The sequence below is a fragment of the Mesitornis unicolor genome, unplaced genomic scaffold, assembly GCF_000695765.1.
Source record: "Mesitornis unicolor isolate BGI_N332 unplaced genomic scaffold, ASM69576v1 scaffold11914, whole genome shotgun sequence".
Lineage (NCBI taxonomy): Eukaryota > Metazoa > Chordata > Aves > Mesitornithiformes > Mesitornithidae > Mesitornis > Mesitornis unicolor.
In genome coordinates this window covers 41,073-59,161 of record NW_010179477.1, presented here as the reverse complement: position 1 = coordinate 59,161, position 18,089 = coordinate 41,073, and the positions used below count along the sequence as shown (strand labels likewise).

At 39.6% G+C, this 18,089-nt stretch overlaps 1 protein-coding gene across 2 annotated transcripts in view; it reads left to right on the top strand.

Annotated features, from left to right (window-relative positions):
• Positions 1–1,772: 1,772 nt before the first annotated feature.
• PDE6C (phosphodiesterase 6C, cGMP-specific, cone, alpha prime) overlaps positions 1,773–18,089 on the top strand; it is a 29,601-nt gene continuing 13,284 nt past the window's right edge. For both annotated transcript variants that reach the window (XM_010182800.1, XM_010182801.1), the window contains exons 1-11: positions 1,773–2,448; positions 13,091–13,243; positions 13,358–13,447; positions 13,678–13,818; positions 14,379–14,453; positions 14,542–14,606; positions 14,710–14,776; positions 15,551–15,598; positions 15,796–15,945; positions 16,603–16,746; positions 16,830–16,898. In XM_010182800.1, coding sequence (XP_010181102.1) covers positions 1,969–2,448; positions 13,091–13,243; positions 13,358–13,447; positions 13,678–13,818; positions 14,379–14,453; positions 14,542–14,606; positions 14,710–14,776; positions 15,551–15,598; positions 15,796–15,945; positions 16,603–16,746; positions 16,830–16,898 — 1,482 coding nt within the window. In that variant the 5' untranslated portion in view covers positions 1,773–1,968. The remainder of the gene's footprint in view (positions 2,449–13,090; positions 13,244–13,357; positions 13,448–13,677; positions 13,819–14,378; positions 14,454–14,541; positions 14,607–14,709; positions 14,777–15,550; positions 15,599–15,795; positions 15,946–16,602; positions 16,747–16,829; positions 16,899–18,089) is intronic.

The following is an 18,089-nucleotide window of genomic DNA, read 5'->3' as shown; positions in this document are numbered from 1 at the left end:
AGCTGCAAATTAGGAAGATGACCAATGAAGAGAAATAACTTAACTCCACGAGTAAATACACATAAAATTATTCTCAGTTCTCTATCGCTTTTATACATGTTGATCAAATTATTAAAAAAAAAACCTATTCAAAACTAAGACATATGTGATGTTTTCTTCTGCTGGTTTTTTGTGAACCATCCATACCTACAGTGGTGAGAACATTGCTGTGCTGCCGTTGTGCAGTCCTGCCACAAATTTAGCATCACCAGTTCACACCTGTAGGGAAGATGCTACGACCTCCTCCACCCACCAGTGAGGGTCCTGTGCTACCCCCGAGCTGCTGGGGATACAGAACCCAGCCCGAGAAAAGGAACCAGGCCAGAATGTGGCCGTGCTGTGCTGGTTTTCATATGCGTTTTTAAATCGTTATGGTAACTGCAGTCTGGAAAAAATTAGTGTCTTACACAGCGTTTCCTATCACAGTCAGAGGGAACGCTCACCTACGGAGTGAGCTGCCAGGCCAATGGCCGACCTGCTCTTTGTGCACGGGAGGATCAGTGCCAGTTGCCCATGTTGATTCTTTTAGATCTGCTGATAAAAACGGATGTTGACACACGGCGGCCTCTGGCAGACAGTTAAAGTTGTACTTTGACAATCACTCTTTTCAAATTAAGAATTGCCAAAGGGTATATGGTCTATTTTCCTTATACCAAGAATCTCTTTCTGTGCTCTGATCGATGTGGATGCCTCAAATAGAACTAAGACGAGTTGTATTGCAGCCCTCCGACTGTGCTGAAATTCAGATTTGTTTCAACGAGCACAGATCATTTTCTGTCATAGCTGGCACTCGACTTAAACTCAGCCTTCTCACTCACGTAGCCTTGGGGTGTTTGCTCCTATGGTTCAATACAGTTTTCGTCATTCCTTTTCTATTCATGTGAGTACTGCTGAACATCCAATAGTAGGAAACTTCAAACATGTTATAAAGCTACAACCAGCTCAAAGATTCCCTCTTTGCCCACTATCTGGCAGTTGTTACCATTTTTCTGCTATTTAAAAGAGCAGAGATCTCCCACTTTTACTGAAGAAGGCATAGAAGAAACTACATTACTTGCAGGACCCTAACCAGTTTTTTTACGCTTACAGGGTGAAAAAATTACTGTCTCCTGAACTTAGTTTGAATTCAAGCCATTGTCTGATTTTACTTTGTCCTTCAGGCTATCTGTTTTGGGGGGAAAAAAAAAGAAAGAAAAAAAAAGTCATATCTTATTCCATCTTCACCTGGGTAAATCACTTGAGTAAGTTCAGACTTCTGTAAGGTCTTTAGGATTCCACCTGTGCACGTATAGCTTGATAATTATTTACTTTTAGTAATCCAAATTCAATCATCTCCTGACTATCTTGAGGAAAATGGAGTTTTGCAGTTTTAAAGTTTTCTCTCTAGTGTTCTGTTTTCCTCCCCTTAAGCACCTCTCACAAATACACGTGTGTACATCTGTGCACGTGTACAATGTGAGTTAAGTATCTAAGTGGAATTCCTCACATTAAGTTTCAGTGGGAGCTTTTGTGTATATAGTGCAATGTATAGTACTCTGAATGAAGGGGGTAACAGATAGGTGTGCGTACCTACACATCAGACAATTTTATAAGGTCTAAGAATTAATCAGTTCGTTTCAAATGCTAAAATGATTCCCTTAGGATTTATGAGCTAAGAACGCTCAGGGGTTTAGTGTCCTGACATCTCTTTAATTAGCAGTCTCCAAGATCTCACACTAAGAAGATGCTAAGCCAGTGCCTTCTGTCATATCTCAAGAGTTTCAGAAGGCTTGGAAGCCACAGCGGAAGGTGAATGTACTATGCCTGTGAGCTATACAATATGTACAAATTACCTTTTTCTTACTAGCATCAAGTTAGGACTTCTTGCTACCGCTCCTGCTTTGATGGTGATGCAGTTCTAAAAGAAATTCTAGGAACAATCCAGCAAAAATGGGTGAGGTAAATAAAGACGCCGTTGAAAAATACTTGGAGAACAACCCCCAGTTTGCCAAGGAGTATTTTGACAGAAAAATGAGGGCAGAAGTGCTGGGAAGTATCTTTAAAGTGAGCCCTGGAGATGTGAAGGAAGGAGTCAGCTTCAAAGACATGTCCCGTCTGGAGGAGTGTAACATACTTTTTGAGCTGCTCACAGAAATCCAAGACGAAGCGGGCGTTATGGAAAAGATAGTGCACAAGGCCCTGCAGAGGCTGGCCCAGCTGCTGGCAGCTGATCGGTGTAGTATGTTTATTTGTCGTTCCCGAAATGGTATTCCAGAGGTAGCCACCAGGCTTCTCAATGTCACTCCAACTTCCAGCTTTGAGGAGAATTTGGTGAATCCAGACAATGAGACTGTTTTCCCTCTGGACATCGGGATAGCGGGATGGGCTGCTCACACCAAGAAGTTCTTTAATATCCCTGATGTGAAAAAGGTAAGCGACTTCTCTTGGGGAATGGGCTTCTGTGCTTTTGTTTACTCAGCTTGCTTAGACCAAAAGCATGAGAACAGCGGTGGCAGAGTTTGCTTGACCTCCAGTAGAACCACATCATGTAGCCTAGTGAGGTATTTGCAGTATCCTTGCACAATAGTTGTAATGAAATATACTATAATAAGGGAGGAGAATATTCGATTAATAGAGACCAATAGGAACTTGTGTTTCTGTTGAACAACGCAGGTTTCTGTTCTGTTTTCCAGTACGGGCTTGCAAGCGTTCTCCCTTACCATTCTGTGCTGCCATACATGCACCTCTAAATGAATTTTCAGCTTTTGTGATGATTTGCTTCCTTATGAGTAGGTAAATGAGGAGCGGCTGAGGGAACAGGGCTTGTTTAGCCTGGAGAAGAGAAGGCTGAGGGGAGACCTCATCACCACCTACAACTGCCTCAAGGGAGGTTGTAGAGAGGTGGGTGCTGGTCTCTTCTCCCAGGTGATGGGGGATAGAACAAGGGGAAACGGCACCAAGCTGTGCCAAGGGAGGTTCAGGTTAGAGATAAGGAGGAAGTTCTTTACTGAGAGGGTCGTCAGAAGCTGGAACAGGCTGCCCAGGGAGGTGGTGGAGTCACCATCCCTGGATGTGTTTAAAGAGCGGGTAGACGAGGTACTTAAGGATATGGTTTAGGGGGTAGACAGGAGCGGTTGGACGTGATGATCTCAGAGGGCTTTTCCAACCGAGCCATTCTGTGTGTGTGATTCTGTGTGTGTGTAAATGAAGTCAGATGAAGATGGTATTGACATACAGGTTCAGCTCCAAGGCTGTCTTTGGATTTAAAATGGCTCCAAATTTTGAGTATGTCCAAATCCAGGGCTTTTGTTCAGACCATCCACAGAAGAAGATTAACGAGACAGAGCTGCTCTGATATTTTCAAAGTTCTCATTGAACTGCACAGAATCACCCTCTTTAGTTGTGGTGCTGATAAGGGTTGTTACAAGTGGTTATTACAAGTGTTAACTAAAACAGAATTAAACATGCATGAATAAGAACTGCTTGAGAATGGGGAAACATAATTGTGCTTTGATGATTGTAGATTTCTTAAAAATAGCTAACTTTTTATTACCAAATGGTGACTATTTCATGTCTTTTTAGTCTTATGTGGAAAAGCTCAGCATTATCAAATGATGCTAAGATAACCATATAAGATGATAGTCTGGCTTCTCAGTATTTCCTATACAGTCAGTCTAAAATCCTGCATCATTTTAGAGATGGAAACCACCTCAGTGTCCTAAGCTCAATGTAAATAACAAAAATAATTATACACTGCAATTGTCTGCGTTTTCCAGAAGGTAAACAAAAAGTGATGCATCAGGTTAAAAGCCGGCAGGCATAAAGAAATAAAGGGCTACTTTTAAAGCTCAGAAACAGATGCAAATGCATATATATGTGGAAAGAACATTCCAGTATAGAGTGAACTACCTCAGATGTAAGTAGGAATCACAGGAGCAAAGAGAAGAATGACTGATTTGAGAAAAAATATCAGTTGATTTTTAGCTGACAATTAAGACGCTTTCTTCAACAGCTACTGTTCTGACAAGAGGCATTTGACTTACTGCCTCTTACCACCACATGGGGAGATTGGAGGATAATCCTCCTAAATTCATAAGGCTGATTACATGAGAAAAGATCAGGAGGATCAAGAAAGATGTGCCTTCTATCAGACACTGCACTGCTCCTTAATATCATTATTTGAGAGGTGCCCAGAGCAGGGCTCACCAAATATTTCTCTGTTTGCAATAGGATTTGTTCAAAATTTTGTGATTAATTAATCCACATTTGTCATCAAAACATTGACACTTTATAAGTTAATTGCAGAACTCCCAGAGACCTCTCTGGGACCAAGATGTGTTATTTAAAAACAGCCCTGAGGGTCTCAAAATTGACACTATTTCCATTTTATTTGTAAAAAATTCAAGTGTAGAAATGCACGCTCCTCACACCGGCAAAGCTCCCACCAACGCCACCCGAATGTTTATCACTGTAAGGAATCCAGAACTTCAGCTTTAGTCAGTAACACCTAGGGAATATAATTAGTCTGTGGCAGCAGCAATAGGCAGCCACTGAAGCCTTTATCACGTTTTCTAAATGATAATGATTTTTCAGATCACTTTGTATGCACTTCAGACTAGATTGTCTGCTACCCAAATCCTGAACAAAAAATGACAAGTAGAGTTAAGCCAGAGAGGAGTTTTGCCCTCACTGACTTGTCAGAATACAAAATGCAGAATGACTGATTCTGGATGGGTACAGTCCTTTAAAGATGTCATGTCTGACCACTTTCTGTTGTTGACACAATCCGTAGCCAAACCGCACAGTGTTTTTTTTAAGTCTTAAGTACATGGCAACACTGACAAACCCACGGTGAGACGTTTTTCATGCCTCAATCGCCACAAAAGTGAATGTCGTGAAAGATTTCCACAGCAATAAACCATCAAAATAACATCAGGACCCACTTTTAGGGCCTGGTAGCCAGTTCTTTAGGGATTATCTCCTTCTTCAACCTGGAAAGGTACCAATAAACGTGAGGAAGCTCCTCATCCTGACTAATGCTTCAGAAAAGAAAAGCAGAGGAAAAGATACAGACATTCTGTAATTAACTTAGGAGCCAGAACAGTCTCCCCCCACAAGATTATGGACCTGCTGACTGCAAGAGCTAATAGTGTTTAATCCAGGATTTAATAGTAGTGAGAAACAGGAGGCCATGCAGGACCACTACCCTGATCATTTGCTTCACAGGAGCTGTGAAGAGTGTTCCCAGGGTCTGCCAGAACATGACTCAAATATTCCAAAGTAAAATAAGACTACATAAAATTTGATACGTCCGTTAATAGTCTTTAAATATTAACTGATAACAAGGACAACATGGTATAGAAGAGTGCAATTACCTTACATCTTTCGTTAAGGCATTATTTCCAAATAAAATGGAGAACTAAGAAATAGTTGAATAAACAGCATGTCTTCTGAGGAATCAAAATCTCACATTCTCAGCCTGTTAATAACCTATAATAAGGGCAATATGGTTTTGCTTTAATCCATCATGAATTTAAATTATTGCATTATTCCTTTTAATTCAGCGATATTTGAAGACAACGGTTTAACTGATGATTGGAGAATCAAGAAATAATATTCCTGGTTATCATAGACTGTAAACTTACATAAATGGGAGAATATTTATTCAAAAGAAGTGAAGAATTTTGGATTAGATCCATAAAGGGAGTCAGGTGTTCTGATGCTGAAATAGCAAGCCCTGGTTTTTAGACAACATGCTTGAACCCACAACCTCCAGTGAAGTGAAGAAACAGCAGAGTGTGGAGAGATTCTGGTGCTTCCAACTCAGATCAAGCAGCCAGAGCAGTGATCATTGTGGCACCTAATTTAACCACTGGAATCCTGTGATACAAAACAACTTAAATACATCTTCAAGTGGCAAGCACGGGTATCATCCCTTTGTGAACTGCACCTGTATCATCCCTTTGTAAACTGATCCAGCTTCAGTTTGCATGAGTCTTTTATGTTTGTTTGTTTGTTTGTTTCTGGGAGCTCTACTTCTTCTTAATGCAAGGGTAGGAGAGACTTTAGTTCCAGGTCTATCTAAAGTGACAGGAGTTTCAGATTCATGAGAAGGCACTGGTGCCCAGACTTCAGGCTGTCTGAGCCTGGAACGAGTTAAAAGAGACACTGCATCCCAGTTCTTGAATCAACACCAAATTGTAAACTAAATCAAAGATTATTTGAAGAGGGGAGAGAAAAGTGCAAAGGGAAGCATGATTTTGCATTTCAGGGGTTCCAACTCCCATGTGGCAGCAAGGAGACCTGCTGGAAATTGAGACATTGCTGGAATCAAGCACGTGCATGTCAAACGTCCCATGTAGTGGGAAAGCACAGGAGAGAGCAAAATGGTCAATGGTACAACTGGTTGCCCCGGAAATGGAAAGAATGGGGTCACTTTGTGGTGGAGCTGGTGGCAGGGCACTCACTTGCTAATAAGATGTCTCAGTTTTTAACTCATGTTCTGATAATCCTCTGACAATATGATCTTGGAGAGGAAACCCAAGTATCCAACGTATTGACAAGGCAGAGTATGTTGAAAAAAGCTTCAAAAGCCAGAGGAAGATTATCTAAGCAACCTTAGGCGGAAGTTCTTGAGAAACACACTCAGAGTTGTTAAGATGAGAAGAAACCAGAACAAAGACACACAATGCTACAGAAGTACTGCCTGGAAAGTAACGAGAATGTCTGGAAAGTAACGAGAGTTGAAAGAAACAAAAGGGAGAAAAAAAGGAGAGGTAGCCTTCTACCTGAGAAGAACTCACGTTGTAAGTGTTGATGTCTGCTCCTCTATTTTATCTTATCACTATGGTAATAACAAACAAATTGTCATAAACTCACACTCGGCACAGTAAATATTAACTGGAAAATTTGAAATGTGTTCCAATCTGTTATAAAGACAATGGTTCAGTCAACTTACAAGAAAACTTTTCACCACAAGAACAAATTTCTATTACTCATGCCTTCCCGAAGAAAAAACCAAACCTTTAATTCTTTACTTGAATTAACTTGTGTGAAGAGGAAAGCTTCTCAAATTGAAGAAAAAATAAACATTGAAAATAAAAATTAAAAGCTCCCTTTTAGCTTAATTTTCTTGTTTTATGTGCAAGAAATACTTAAGGCAACATAATAAAGATTCAATTTTTAAAAGTTGCAAAATAGCCAGTAACAAAAATAGTCAGGTACCAAGCGGACATTTCAGTGACACGACTGCAAAGTTCAACTCCCAAATGTTGTTAAATGTATATTAATTTCTACGTGATTCCGTTTCAAAACTCTAGTTATCTTGAAGATACCAAAGTCAATTTGATCTGCAGTGCTAGTAAGTTACATGGCAAAGTGGAGTTGTTTTACAACCCTGACAATGCGAGATGTTTTGAGTGTGACCTCATGACTGGCCAACTCATTTAGCAACTTGGTTTTGGTTCTGAATCAGACTGATGACATTTTCATAGCTGCTTTTTATTTTCCATTCATACAGTTATATCATTATGAAACAAAAACATTTGTGTGTTGAAATTAGGGCAAGCAGAAATAAGAGGTGAAGCAATACAGCACACCAGTACCACCTACTCCGTGTTAAAAATTTTGTTTGAGAAATCTGAGCCAACGCAAGTGGGAGCACAGAATATCAGGAATAGGAGGAAACACTGCAGGGCTACCAGAAAGAACAACAGAAACATGTGAAGAGGGTGCAAAGAAATGTGTGATAATGATGAGAGTGACACCAGCTCCTGATATCAGAGGTCCCTGTGGTTCCTGTTCCAGTAGTGCTCCACACCCAGGATGGTGCATTTTGACCAGTCTGAGCTCATCTGTCCAACCCAGAACCTCCAGCCCAACAAGACCAAAGCAGCCATAACTGCAAGGGATCCCAGAAAGCCACTCCTCCTCTGTGCGTTGTGAGGAAAAAGGCGGAGGAAAACAGGCATCTGCTCTCTAGGCACTACCACCTCAGCTGCAGGATTAAGTTTCAGCATGTCTCCTTAACTGTGATGTTTGATGCAATTTGACAGACTCAAAAGGCTGCACAGCACATACTCACATGTCACTCGGAGTCGACACAAGAAGGAAGGAACATTGAGTTTTTAGAATGGGAGTCATGGTGATATGAAAAACAAGACGTAAATGGACAAGAACAAAATGACATCGTGCTGCTTCCTAGCAAGGTCCCCAGTCAAGGAAGCAAAGTTTTATGGCAAAGTCTCATTTCCTAACATTTCAAACCACATCTGTAATGAAGATGCTGATGGTGTGCCGAATTAAAAGCAGTTGGGAATATGCAAGCATCCTGGAGATGTGAGAAGCCTCAGGACTAACAACTTTGAGCTGCTGTTCCTATTACCTCAAACGAACCAGAGCAGGGTGTCCTTACCCTGACTGGCTGAACAGGGAAGAAGGAGCCTTGTTTCCTTACACTTTCATTTTAAGTTGCTTGTCACACTGCTCCATTTCTCTGTCTTTCCTGCACTTGTATTACACACTTTTGCATGTGCGATGGAAACCAAATTAACAGGTCCTACACTGTTTCATTACTTGCAACGGTTTTTGCATTTTCAGATCAAATTTACGCTCAATGGATAATTTACACTGCAGACTTTGACCTGGAGTTCCCAATAGTGTCAAACTCACTTGCCTCAGGCTGTATTTTGTCGTTAATCCAATCAGAAATGCTCAAGGCTTAGCTCAGTGTTCTGGAGCACTGTGTAGCAAATCCCAAGATAACATTCATAATTTGCGGATGAATGTCCTTTATGAAATACTATAGGACGGGTCAGTGAACATTAGAATGATGGTCTTCATTGTTTTTTAAGCTTGGCATAGAATAAAGCCCGTGAAAAATTAGAAATTTTGGCAGAGATCTTTTTCATAGTTTGCTGAAAGAATTGTGGGATATCTAGAACCAGTCAACGAAGGAGAATTCATCATGAAACAACTAAGGTCTTTAAATACCAGTAAAAGGAAACAGAAGAACATATCACTCCCAAGAAAGGAACTGAGATCCGCAGGGAGAGCCATGCAATAAGAGAGACACAAGATGGGTGGTTCCTTCTGGGCAGCCCATCAGCAAGAACTTTTCAGAAACAATAACATAACATTGATTTTTAAAAAAAAACAACAAAACAACAGAAGCCTATGTAATTATGAAGTATCGTACCCTGTTAAAATTAACCTTCTTCTCGAAATGCCCGTGGTTCCAGAGGAGTGAGTTTTTCTCATTTATATTTATTTTACCTTGTTACAGACATGGACTTACAGTTTAGCTGCAATTCAAAATCAGATGGGGTATAGTCTCAGTAAGCAAGTTTATTGGTAACTGCCATGTAGCAAACATAATAAAATGTCTTTTTTGAAAGAATGGTCTTATTTTTCCCTTTCACAGAGGTGTAGCCACACTGTTTTCACAACAGGGACTTCTGATTTCATAAATTCCACTGCTCACTATGAGATGGAAATTAGGCTTATAAAACTTCAAAGGAATTGAAAATTTGAGACCAAATGATCTAAAAATAGAGACTTACACTGACATTTCATTGGTAAGAGGTTCATAATAATGTGTAGTAGTGTTGGCAAGTTACAGTGAAATAAAACTGATGTAATGGTCTAGAGAATCAATAAACATAAATTATCTGCTAATTTCAAGTGTATGGGCTAGACCCATAGCAGCCTGCCAGACCCCTCTGCAGCTACCTTCTATCACCTGCAACAGAAAGATGAGCACAAAGAGGCATCCCGATTTTCCCCTCCTGTGAGCTGGCACTAGTTTAGTGCAGGCTGCACATCTTAGGGTGTATCTACAGAACTGAACATCGTGCAGTAAACAGCTAGATAAGTTAGATTTAAATTGAGCTAGTAGAAAATGCTTGCAAAGGCACTACAGTTCCAGAGTTATCAACAGATCGCCTTTCCCTTATATTTTTTAAAAGTCTGTTTTATGATGTAACTGAGAGCTGAAATTTAAAACCTTTCTCTGAAAGATGGTTGGATTCAAAAGATTGGGCTCCAATAGACCAAGTGTCTACATTCCTATATTCATGGGAGCACCAAGATGCCTTCCTGGCTCTGGTACTGCAGAGCTTATTTCTGGCTTACTTATCTATGAACATGATTTTCCAGACATTGTGAAAAATTATTTTCTTTGAAAATGAAAGGAGCTTTTGTTCTCAAGAGGAAATATTTTAAAACGTTGATTGGAAATAAAGGTGTCAAAACTCCTGGCAATTATGCGCAGAATATTCAGTAAAGCCTAAATCTAAGCACAAATTTTTGCTTGTATATGCAAATCATGTGTGACAGAGGTCTCTGTATGTACTGTGGGAATGCTGCCCCTGTGATATGAAGTATTTACGTCTTTCTGCATTGCACTACATAGGCACAACTCATGATGGCTTGTGGTCACTGAACTTCTTGTTCATTAACACAGGCTGGCATTCTTTCCAATTTTCCTATCCTCTGCAAGAATTGTGTGACCAAAGGGTTTCTTCTGAACATCACTGCTTGTACCTTCAGTCTGGAGCTGTTAAACTAATTAAGACTCAGCAGCTGTGTCTTGCTGATTCAGCTCATTTGGTATATGCAGGTCCCTTTTAAGGATTCAGAGATCCAGGAGGCTCTGAATTGTTTTTATTCCCTCACAGCAGCATACAGCACCTTAAAACCAGGAACTTTGGCCCTGCCATTTTGCTAGAAGCTCTTGGTGAGGCGGAGGGACTACATTCCTAATTCTCTATCTGATTTACTTTGTTTTGAATGACTAAAACAGTCAGAGATTCAGAAATTGTTACTGAAGCTCAAAACCACAGCCAGAAGCAGGATGGTTGTGTCAGCAGGTAATACAACTCAGAAGAAATAAAATATTTCCCTGTAATAACATACTTGTTTGGCAGACTGCAGGACGGTATTTGATTCTTACATAGCAGAGACAACTTGACTCGTGTTTTCCCTGGATGCCTGCTAAGTGAGATACCCCTATAACTTTCTCTACGAAAAACAACACACAAAAAAAAGTCAGGAAAAGTTTGACAGAAACAGAGAAAGCAACCCCTTTTCACTTGGACAATGTATTCAGAACTGGCTATGCTTTCCCGGGACCCAAACACAGCCTGATACATTCAATCACAGAGAAAGCATATTGGTTACTTCCACACATTTAATTCCTGTCACAGAAATGCAGTCCTAGAAGGAAATCTAAAACGTAAATGTAAAAGATGGGCTGTCTAAAGAATCTGAAGAACTGAAGAAAAAAACCCCTAACATTTTGAAGAGCAAACGAAATCCAGTCTACCTTCTCAGGGTTGTATATGCTATAAATTCAACATATACCAGAAACAATTGCTAGAGAGGGAAAAGGGGAAAAAAGGAAATAAGAGGAAAGATCCAAATAGCAGACAAACAATTTTAGTTCTGGCATCTCCTAGCCTTTTCATGCTTGATTTTACAACATAGAAAATGTTTGTATGTTTGTTTGCTTGCTTGTTTAAGTAACTTTGTGCATATTTTATGAAGCAGAAATTCCATTATGCAGCATCCTCCAGCCCATCAGCAAGGAAGAGACCTTAAGATCCCCCATGCAGACCTTGGCTGCCTAAGCTAATATCATAATTAACAGCAATAATAGGTATCAGCTCTGTGGCTAGACATGCAGCAACAAGTCAGTCACTTTATAAAGTGGGTTCACAGACACCTGCTAACAGCAGGGGAATCTTGGTTCCAAGTGGATATCCTTAAAACAGGCATCCCATCCTTTGGCACCCCTCTAACTGGCTTACATTCCTGTCCATGGTGTTACAATGCAGCCTGACCTTTCCTGGTGACCAGGCCACTCGCTCCCTCTCGACTTTCTCATTTAGCACCAACTGCTCATCAGCTTGAGAAATCAGAAGTAGACCCATGAAAGAAAATTTATGGAGAGTCTTCCACTGACCGTAGACCAGCACTTGAGTGCTCATCTCTCTGAAGAAGCAGTTTGAGCACTGAGTTGTTAGAAGTGGCAGAGGCGAGTGGATGGAAAAGGCTCGGTGAATGCAGAGTGTGGCTACTTTAGCTTCTCAGTAGAACCATGTCACTTCTCAGTATGCTCATATTGACAGATTTCAACCCCCTCCATCATAACTCAGCTCATTTAGATATATTGTCATAAGAAGGTCACAAAACACAACCACCCTTGGCAAACAGATTTCCCTGACAAATTTCAAATCCCTTTTTTAAATTAAAGAGAACATTAAAGGATTTCAAAGAAAACTCCAAGAATTTCTTCGAATGAGGAAATGAAACAGTTTTTCATGAAACAAGAATCAGCTTCCCAGTAATTTTTGCATGAAAGAAGGAGAAGAAGAGCTTTTACTAAACCCTCCTCGGCACTTGTCTTCAAGGATGAAGCTGAGGGTAGTTAGTTGTGGTTCATTCATTCGCCACGTGGTCTCATTCCCACAGGATCTCACACACAACATAACCAGCTCTGTGTCCTGGTACCCCTGGTCCCGTGCCTTCCTGTTCACCAGAAGAGCACGTTGGACTGGAGCAGCAGGGACGGGAGTCTGTCAGACAGGAAGGAGTAAGAAACAGCTCAGCCAGGCGCGTAGCTGCTGGGGATGCCTCTGCCAGAAGCATTTTTAGCCATGTACCTTCAGGGCAGACAGTAGTTTTAAACATTGTCAAATGATTAAATAATAATAAATATTAACATAGCTATGAAGTAATTCTCTTAAATGCAAGCCACATGTATTAGACTCTCAGGGAGCCACAAAGTCATATTACCCTAGTCTAGATTTTCCCGTATTTTTAATTCTTCAAATTTCTCAGCATTCTAATAAAAATCTCCACAGAACTTGGTTTCAGAAGTCATATTCAAAACCAATGCCTAAGTTAAGCTTGTAGACATAATGTTGATGGGTTTTTTTGTGAGTATAAACTTACTGGACTGTGACAATGTGCTCATAGTATTGCAAATATAAATTATCAAATGAAATTATCGTTTGTTCCTGGAGTAGCAACTCATTATAATGTGTTTCATTTGTGGTTTCTTCTCTTTCAGAATAACCATTTTTCTGACTATCTGGACAAAAAAACTGGTTATACAACAGTCAATATGTTGGCAGTCCCAATTGTACAGGGCAAAGAGGTGCTTGCTGTTGTGATGGCACTCAACAAATTAAATGCAACTGAGTTCTCAAAAGAGGATGAAGAGGTAATAACCTCAAATGTCACACAGCAGTACAACAGTTAGCTCAACACGTAGTTTGAGTGAATCTGCCTCTTGATTTGTCACTTTTGTCTTATTTTTGCTCTTTGTCACTTTCAGGTCTTTAAAAAATACCTCAATTTTATATCTTTGGTCCTAAGAAATAATCATACGTCCTATCTCTACAATATTGAAACCCGAAGGAGTCAGGTACAGAAGAATTTGTTACTGATGATACTTTAGTTTTGTGTGAAACCATTACTATTCCCACTACTTTATATTCTTGCATGCCTATTGAAGTAAGGATAGCATGTGTTTAATTTTTGAATTTGGCAATAGTTACACACCTTATAATTTTATTCTGGAATGCCCAGGATTCATGTGTTTACACTTTCTTACTGCTGTGAACGTTCACCCTGTTTTTCCTTTGTTGTAAATAGATGCTTTTGTGGTCCGCCAACAAAGTATTTGAAGAGCTAACAGATATAGAGCGGCAGTTTCACAAAGCACTGTACACTATTCGAATGTATTTGAACTGTGAAAGATACTCCGTTGGTTTGCTGGACATGACCAAGGAGAAGGTAACCATCATTTTGCCTGCTAGGTAGAAATGTGCTACTCCTAACATTAACTTATAAGATCCATCCTTCTAATTAATTTGTTCTGCGTATTTCTAGTGCATGTCTCTCCGAGACGCAAAGTTACCAAGCTTTCTAACCCTTTGGGATAATTTACATAAAATCTATCCATGTTACAAATAATACATGCAAAAGATAAGCACGGGAAAGGACACAATCACAATAAACATAAAGGCTAATTCTGAAATTATTTTTCATGTTAAGAACTCTATGTGAGAAAGGGTAGAAGAGAGAAGTGCAGGTCTGATTATTGCTTTATAAATACCTGCCTTCTAAAACAACAATTCAGCTGTACAACCATTCAGATACAAGCTTCAGATTAGCCTGCAATTTACTTGCAACCACTTCTTGCCTGGAAAAATGTTTTAATATTGTCTGAAATGTGACCATAGTACACCCTAGAGAAGGAAAAATAAAATTTCTGTCCACAGATACCATGTTATTTATGAACACAGAACTGATCTTTTTTTCCTTTTGCTAAACCCTGTGTATCCTTTTCTCAGGAGTTCTACGATGAGTGGCCAATCCGGCTGGGGGAGGCAGAGCCTTACAAAGGCCCCAAGACACCTGATGGACGAGTGAGGATATTAATTTTTCTTTTTATGACTCTTAATTTTGACACTGAGGTTGCACAGGTCACCTACACGTTTTTCTCTTTTTATTTAGGAAGTCAACTTCTATAAGATTATTGACTACATTTTACATGGAAAAGAAGAAATCAAAGTCATTCCGTGAGTACTGGCTGGCAGCCTGTGACCGTGCGGTGCCTTGCTGGGATGGAATAACAACGTGTCTGTACCGGACAAATAATTCCATGTCACTCTCTCTCTAAAGGTCACCTCCAGCAGATCACTGGTGTCTTGTCAGTGGATTGCCAACATATGTTGCTGAAAATGGATTTGTAAGTTCATAGCAAAAGTAAAAACTAAAAGTTTTAGTTCATGCAGTTCTTCCGATTAAGGAAAAAAAACCTCAAACCTCCCAATGACCAAAAACCTCTCCGAAAATACGCTGCTGCTTCCAGCATCGTTTCCCAGGGAAATCATGTGAATCAGTAGTCTGGATGGAGACAAGCCCGCAGCACTAACGGCCAAATCAGCACGATTTCCCTCTGATTGTGGTGACATTGGAGGAATAATGTGTGCATCTGATGTCACCTTCCAGGTGTGCTAACTAAGTCTCACAACAAAATGTCAAAGTAAGAAGATCATCATGTACACAGGTTTTCTGTTGTTTTGTTTTTTTTCCTGATCTCTACTTGCATAGACACTATACATAATTCAAAGGTGTGATGTATGGCAGTTATTAGTAATCCTATGGCATTCTTAATAGCAGTAAGGACAGAGTGCTTAGTACTCAGCTACTTCTTTCTATAAACCCCTATGACATTTTAAACTGGAAGTGATTTTCTTAACCATATCCTAACCATTTCTTAACCATTTTCTTAACTATTTTTCTTAACTATTAATCGTGAGGGACTTTGCCTCAAGTGTTCTAGAATGACATCTGTTAGACCCACGTGTAATGTAGTAAGAATAGTTTTAATTTCTCTAGCTAGTGAGGGCGTTCACTGCTGTTAGCTTAGAAAATAAATATGCCTTTTTAAAATATCAGGCCAAGTCTTGGTGCACATTATATTCCACTTAAACAATGTCCGCTTTTCTTTATGCTACAGATTTGTAACATGATGAACGCACCAGCGGATGAATATTTCACATTTCAGGTAATTCCTGTAATGTTAATAATTATAGATATTGTATTGAAATATGCCAATGTTTTCCATCAATTAGTTATACAGCTGATTACAAAAATAATTTCCCCTTCGTGATGCATGGGTCTTAGTGTCATATTGCCTGTATCAACAGCTGTATTACTACTTCCAAAGAAATACACGTTTCCTGTTCTTTGGCTTTCTTACAGAAAGGACCAGTGGATGAGACTGGATGGGTTATCAAAAACGTCCTGTCATTGCCTATTGTCAACAAGAAAGAAGAAATTGTGGGAGTTGCAACATTTTACAACAGGAAAGATGGAAAGCCTTTTGACGAGTATGATGAACAGATCATTGAAGTAAGCTTAATAGGATTAGAGGCTTTAAGGAGCCATATGATAAAAAAAATATTACTGCAAAAAGTAATATGTAGATGTCTAAAAATTTCAAATAGGCTGTATTAACTTCTAAGCAAACGTCTGTCTACTTCACTATACAGTTTCTTAAGAATCAGAAATTTTATTTCCCTTTATAAACCTGAAAATTTATGAGATCATAAACATTCCAATAATGAACAAAAGTCAGATATAGTTTTATTTTCAATAATTTGACTTTTCTGTAACAGTCAGCGTGTCCTATTAGCAATGGGTAAGCAGGTACGGTGTGCTGTTTGCCAACGACCATGGGAGTTCCCAGAGCGTTCATGTTCACATGCACTCGGGCAAGATAAGATGCTACAGAGTGCATCCAAGTCCACTCAGCTACATTAAGCTACATAAGCTTCAAAGTCCTGTCTACAAAATGGTAATATGGGACCTTAATTACTAGGTTGAGATACACAACTACTGTGAGGTGCTAACAGACCTAACAGAAGATAAAGGCCTCTGACAAGTAGAGTTACACATCACTTCTCAAAGGGCACTACCAGAAACTGGAGTTTAAGAAAAGAAAGCTCAAATTGTCAGTTTAACTTCATTGTCTTGGTGTCAAATCCACTTTGCTTGGCTTTATTCCAGACTCTCACACAGTTCCTGGGGTGGTCTGTTTTAAATACTGACACTTACGACAAAATGAACAAGCTTGAAAACAGGAAAGACATTGCTCAAGAAATGCTTATGTACCAGACAAAGGCCACCCCTTCTGAAGTTGAATCTATACTGGTAAGTTTCTGTCCACAGTCACAAAACTAAAGTAGGAAATTTGCTACACAAAAACTGAATTTCTTACTCATTTTCCTTTTTAGAAATACAAGGAGAAATTAAATGTAACTAGTATAGAAGAATGTGAACAAAAGGATCTTATCAGGATTTTGGTAAGTCATTAAACTGAAAATTCTGGTAGCATGTGTATACCATAGCAATGTTATCATTACAGAAGAAGGTGTGCATAGCCAAATCCTGATTAATACCACTGACTTTAGCTATCAGTTCTACAAGCTAGATGGAGTGAATTTAATCGTACATCTTCATCCTCTCTGGTTCTTCTACATGCAGACCCTACTGTTACGTACAGGGAAACAGTCTGCCCCAAGTATGTGCCGAAAGACTTGGATAATCAAGAGTTATATAGAAATGTTTATACGAATTAGCATTCAAAGTATTTAACCTATTTAAATATCCATGCGGACAGTGCTATACCGATAAATGAATTTACTGAATTGTGAAAGTAAAAGAAGGGACGTTGATGTGAGGTCACGTTCATTCCGAGTAACACGTGTAGGAGTGTCCAGTGGAACCAATCTACTTTCAGACTAATGTTCCTGCATTTCCTTAGGCATCGAAGCCCAGAGACAGTGACCAGTGACTTCACAGTGATGAAACAGATTTGACCTAATTAGTTCTGTCTCTGCTAGCACCAAACCAAAAGTCAGTCACTTTCTCCTCCAGACTCTGCAGTCCTCTGGCTGCCTCAATATGTCAGTCTAGAAGGAGAGTGCCTATTTGGACGAAAATTTCTGTTTGTGCCCACTTAGTGCCCTTCATTGTTTCTTGTGGAGCCATCCTGGAGCACATGCACTGGCTTACTTTATCTGAAACAAAACACAAAGAAGTGCTCCAGGAGAACACTGAATGGACTCCCACTGTTGACATGGATCAAAACAGAGCTAGGCTGAAGAAAAAAGGTCAAATACACACAAATCTGTTAATGTCCAGTACCAACCACTTCACATACTTCCTCCTATTGCACCGCATTTGCTAATACAGACATAGCCATAGGGAAAAGACCTCATTAAGTTATTTTTAGTTGTGTACATGTGCATGCTGGAATGCAATGGTGTTAAGGTTTTACTGGCTCCCATAAAACAGATGCTCACTCATCTTTCAAGGGGTGAAACTAAAAAACATCAGCAGAGCGTGTGTAGCTTCACACAGCCTTTAAAGTGTATTTGACTTACCTGCATGAAGAATTGCAAAAATTAATAGACAGAAATTATAAAATCTCTCTACTGGTAGAGCACAAAGGGATTATTATGGTACAGGCTCCAAATGTAAAAACATAACAC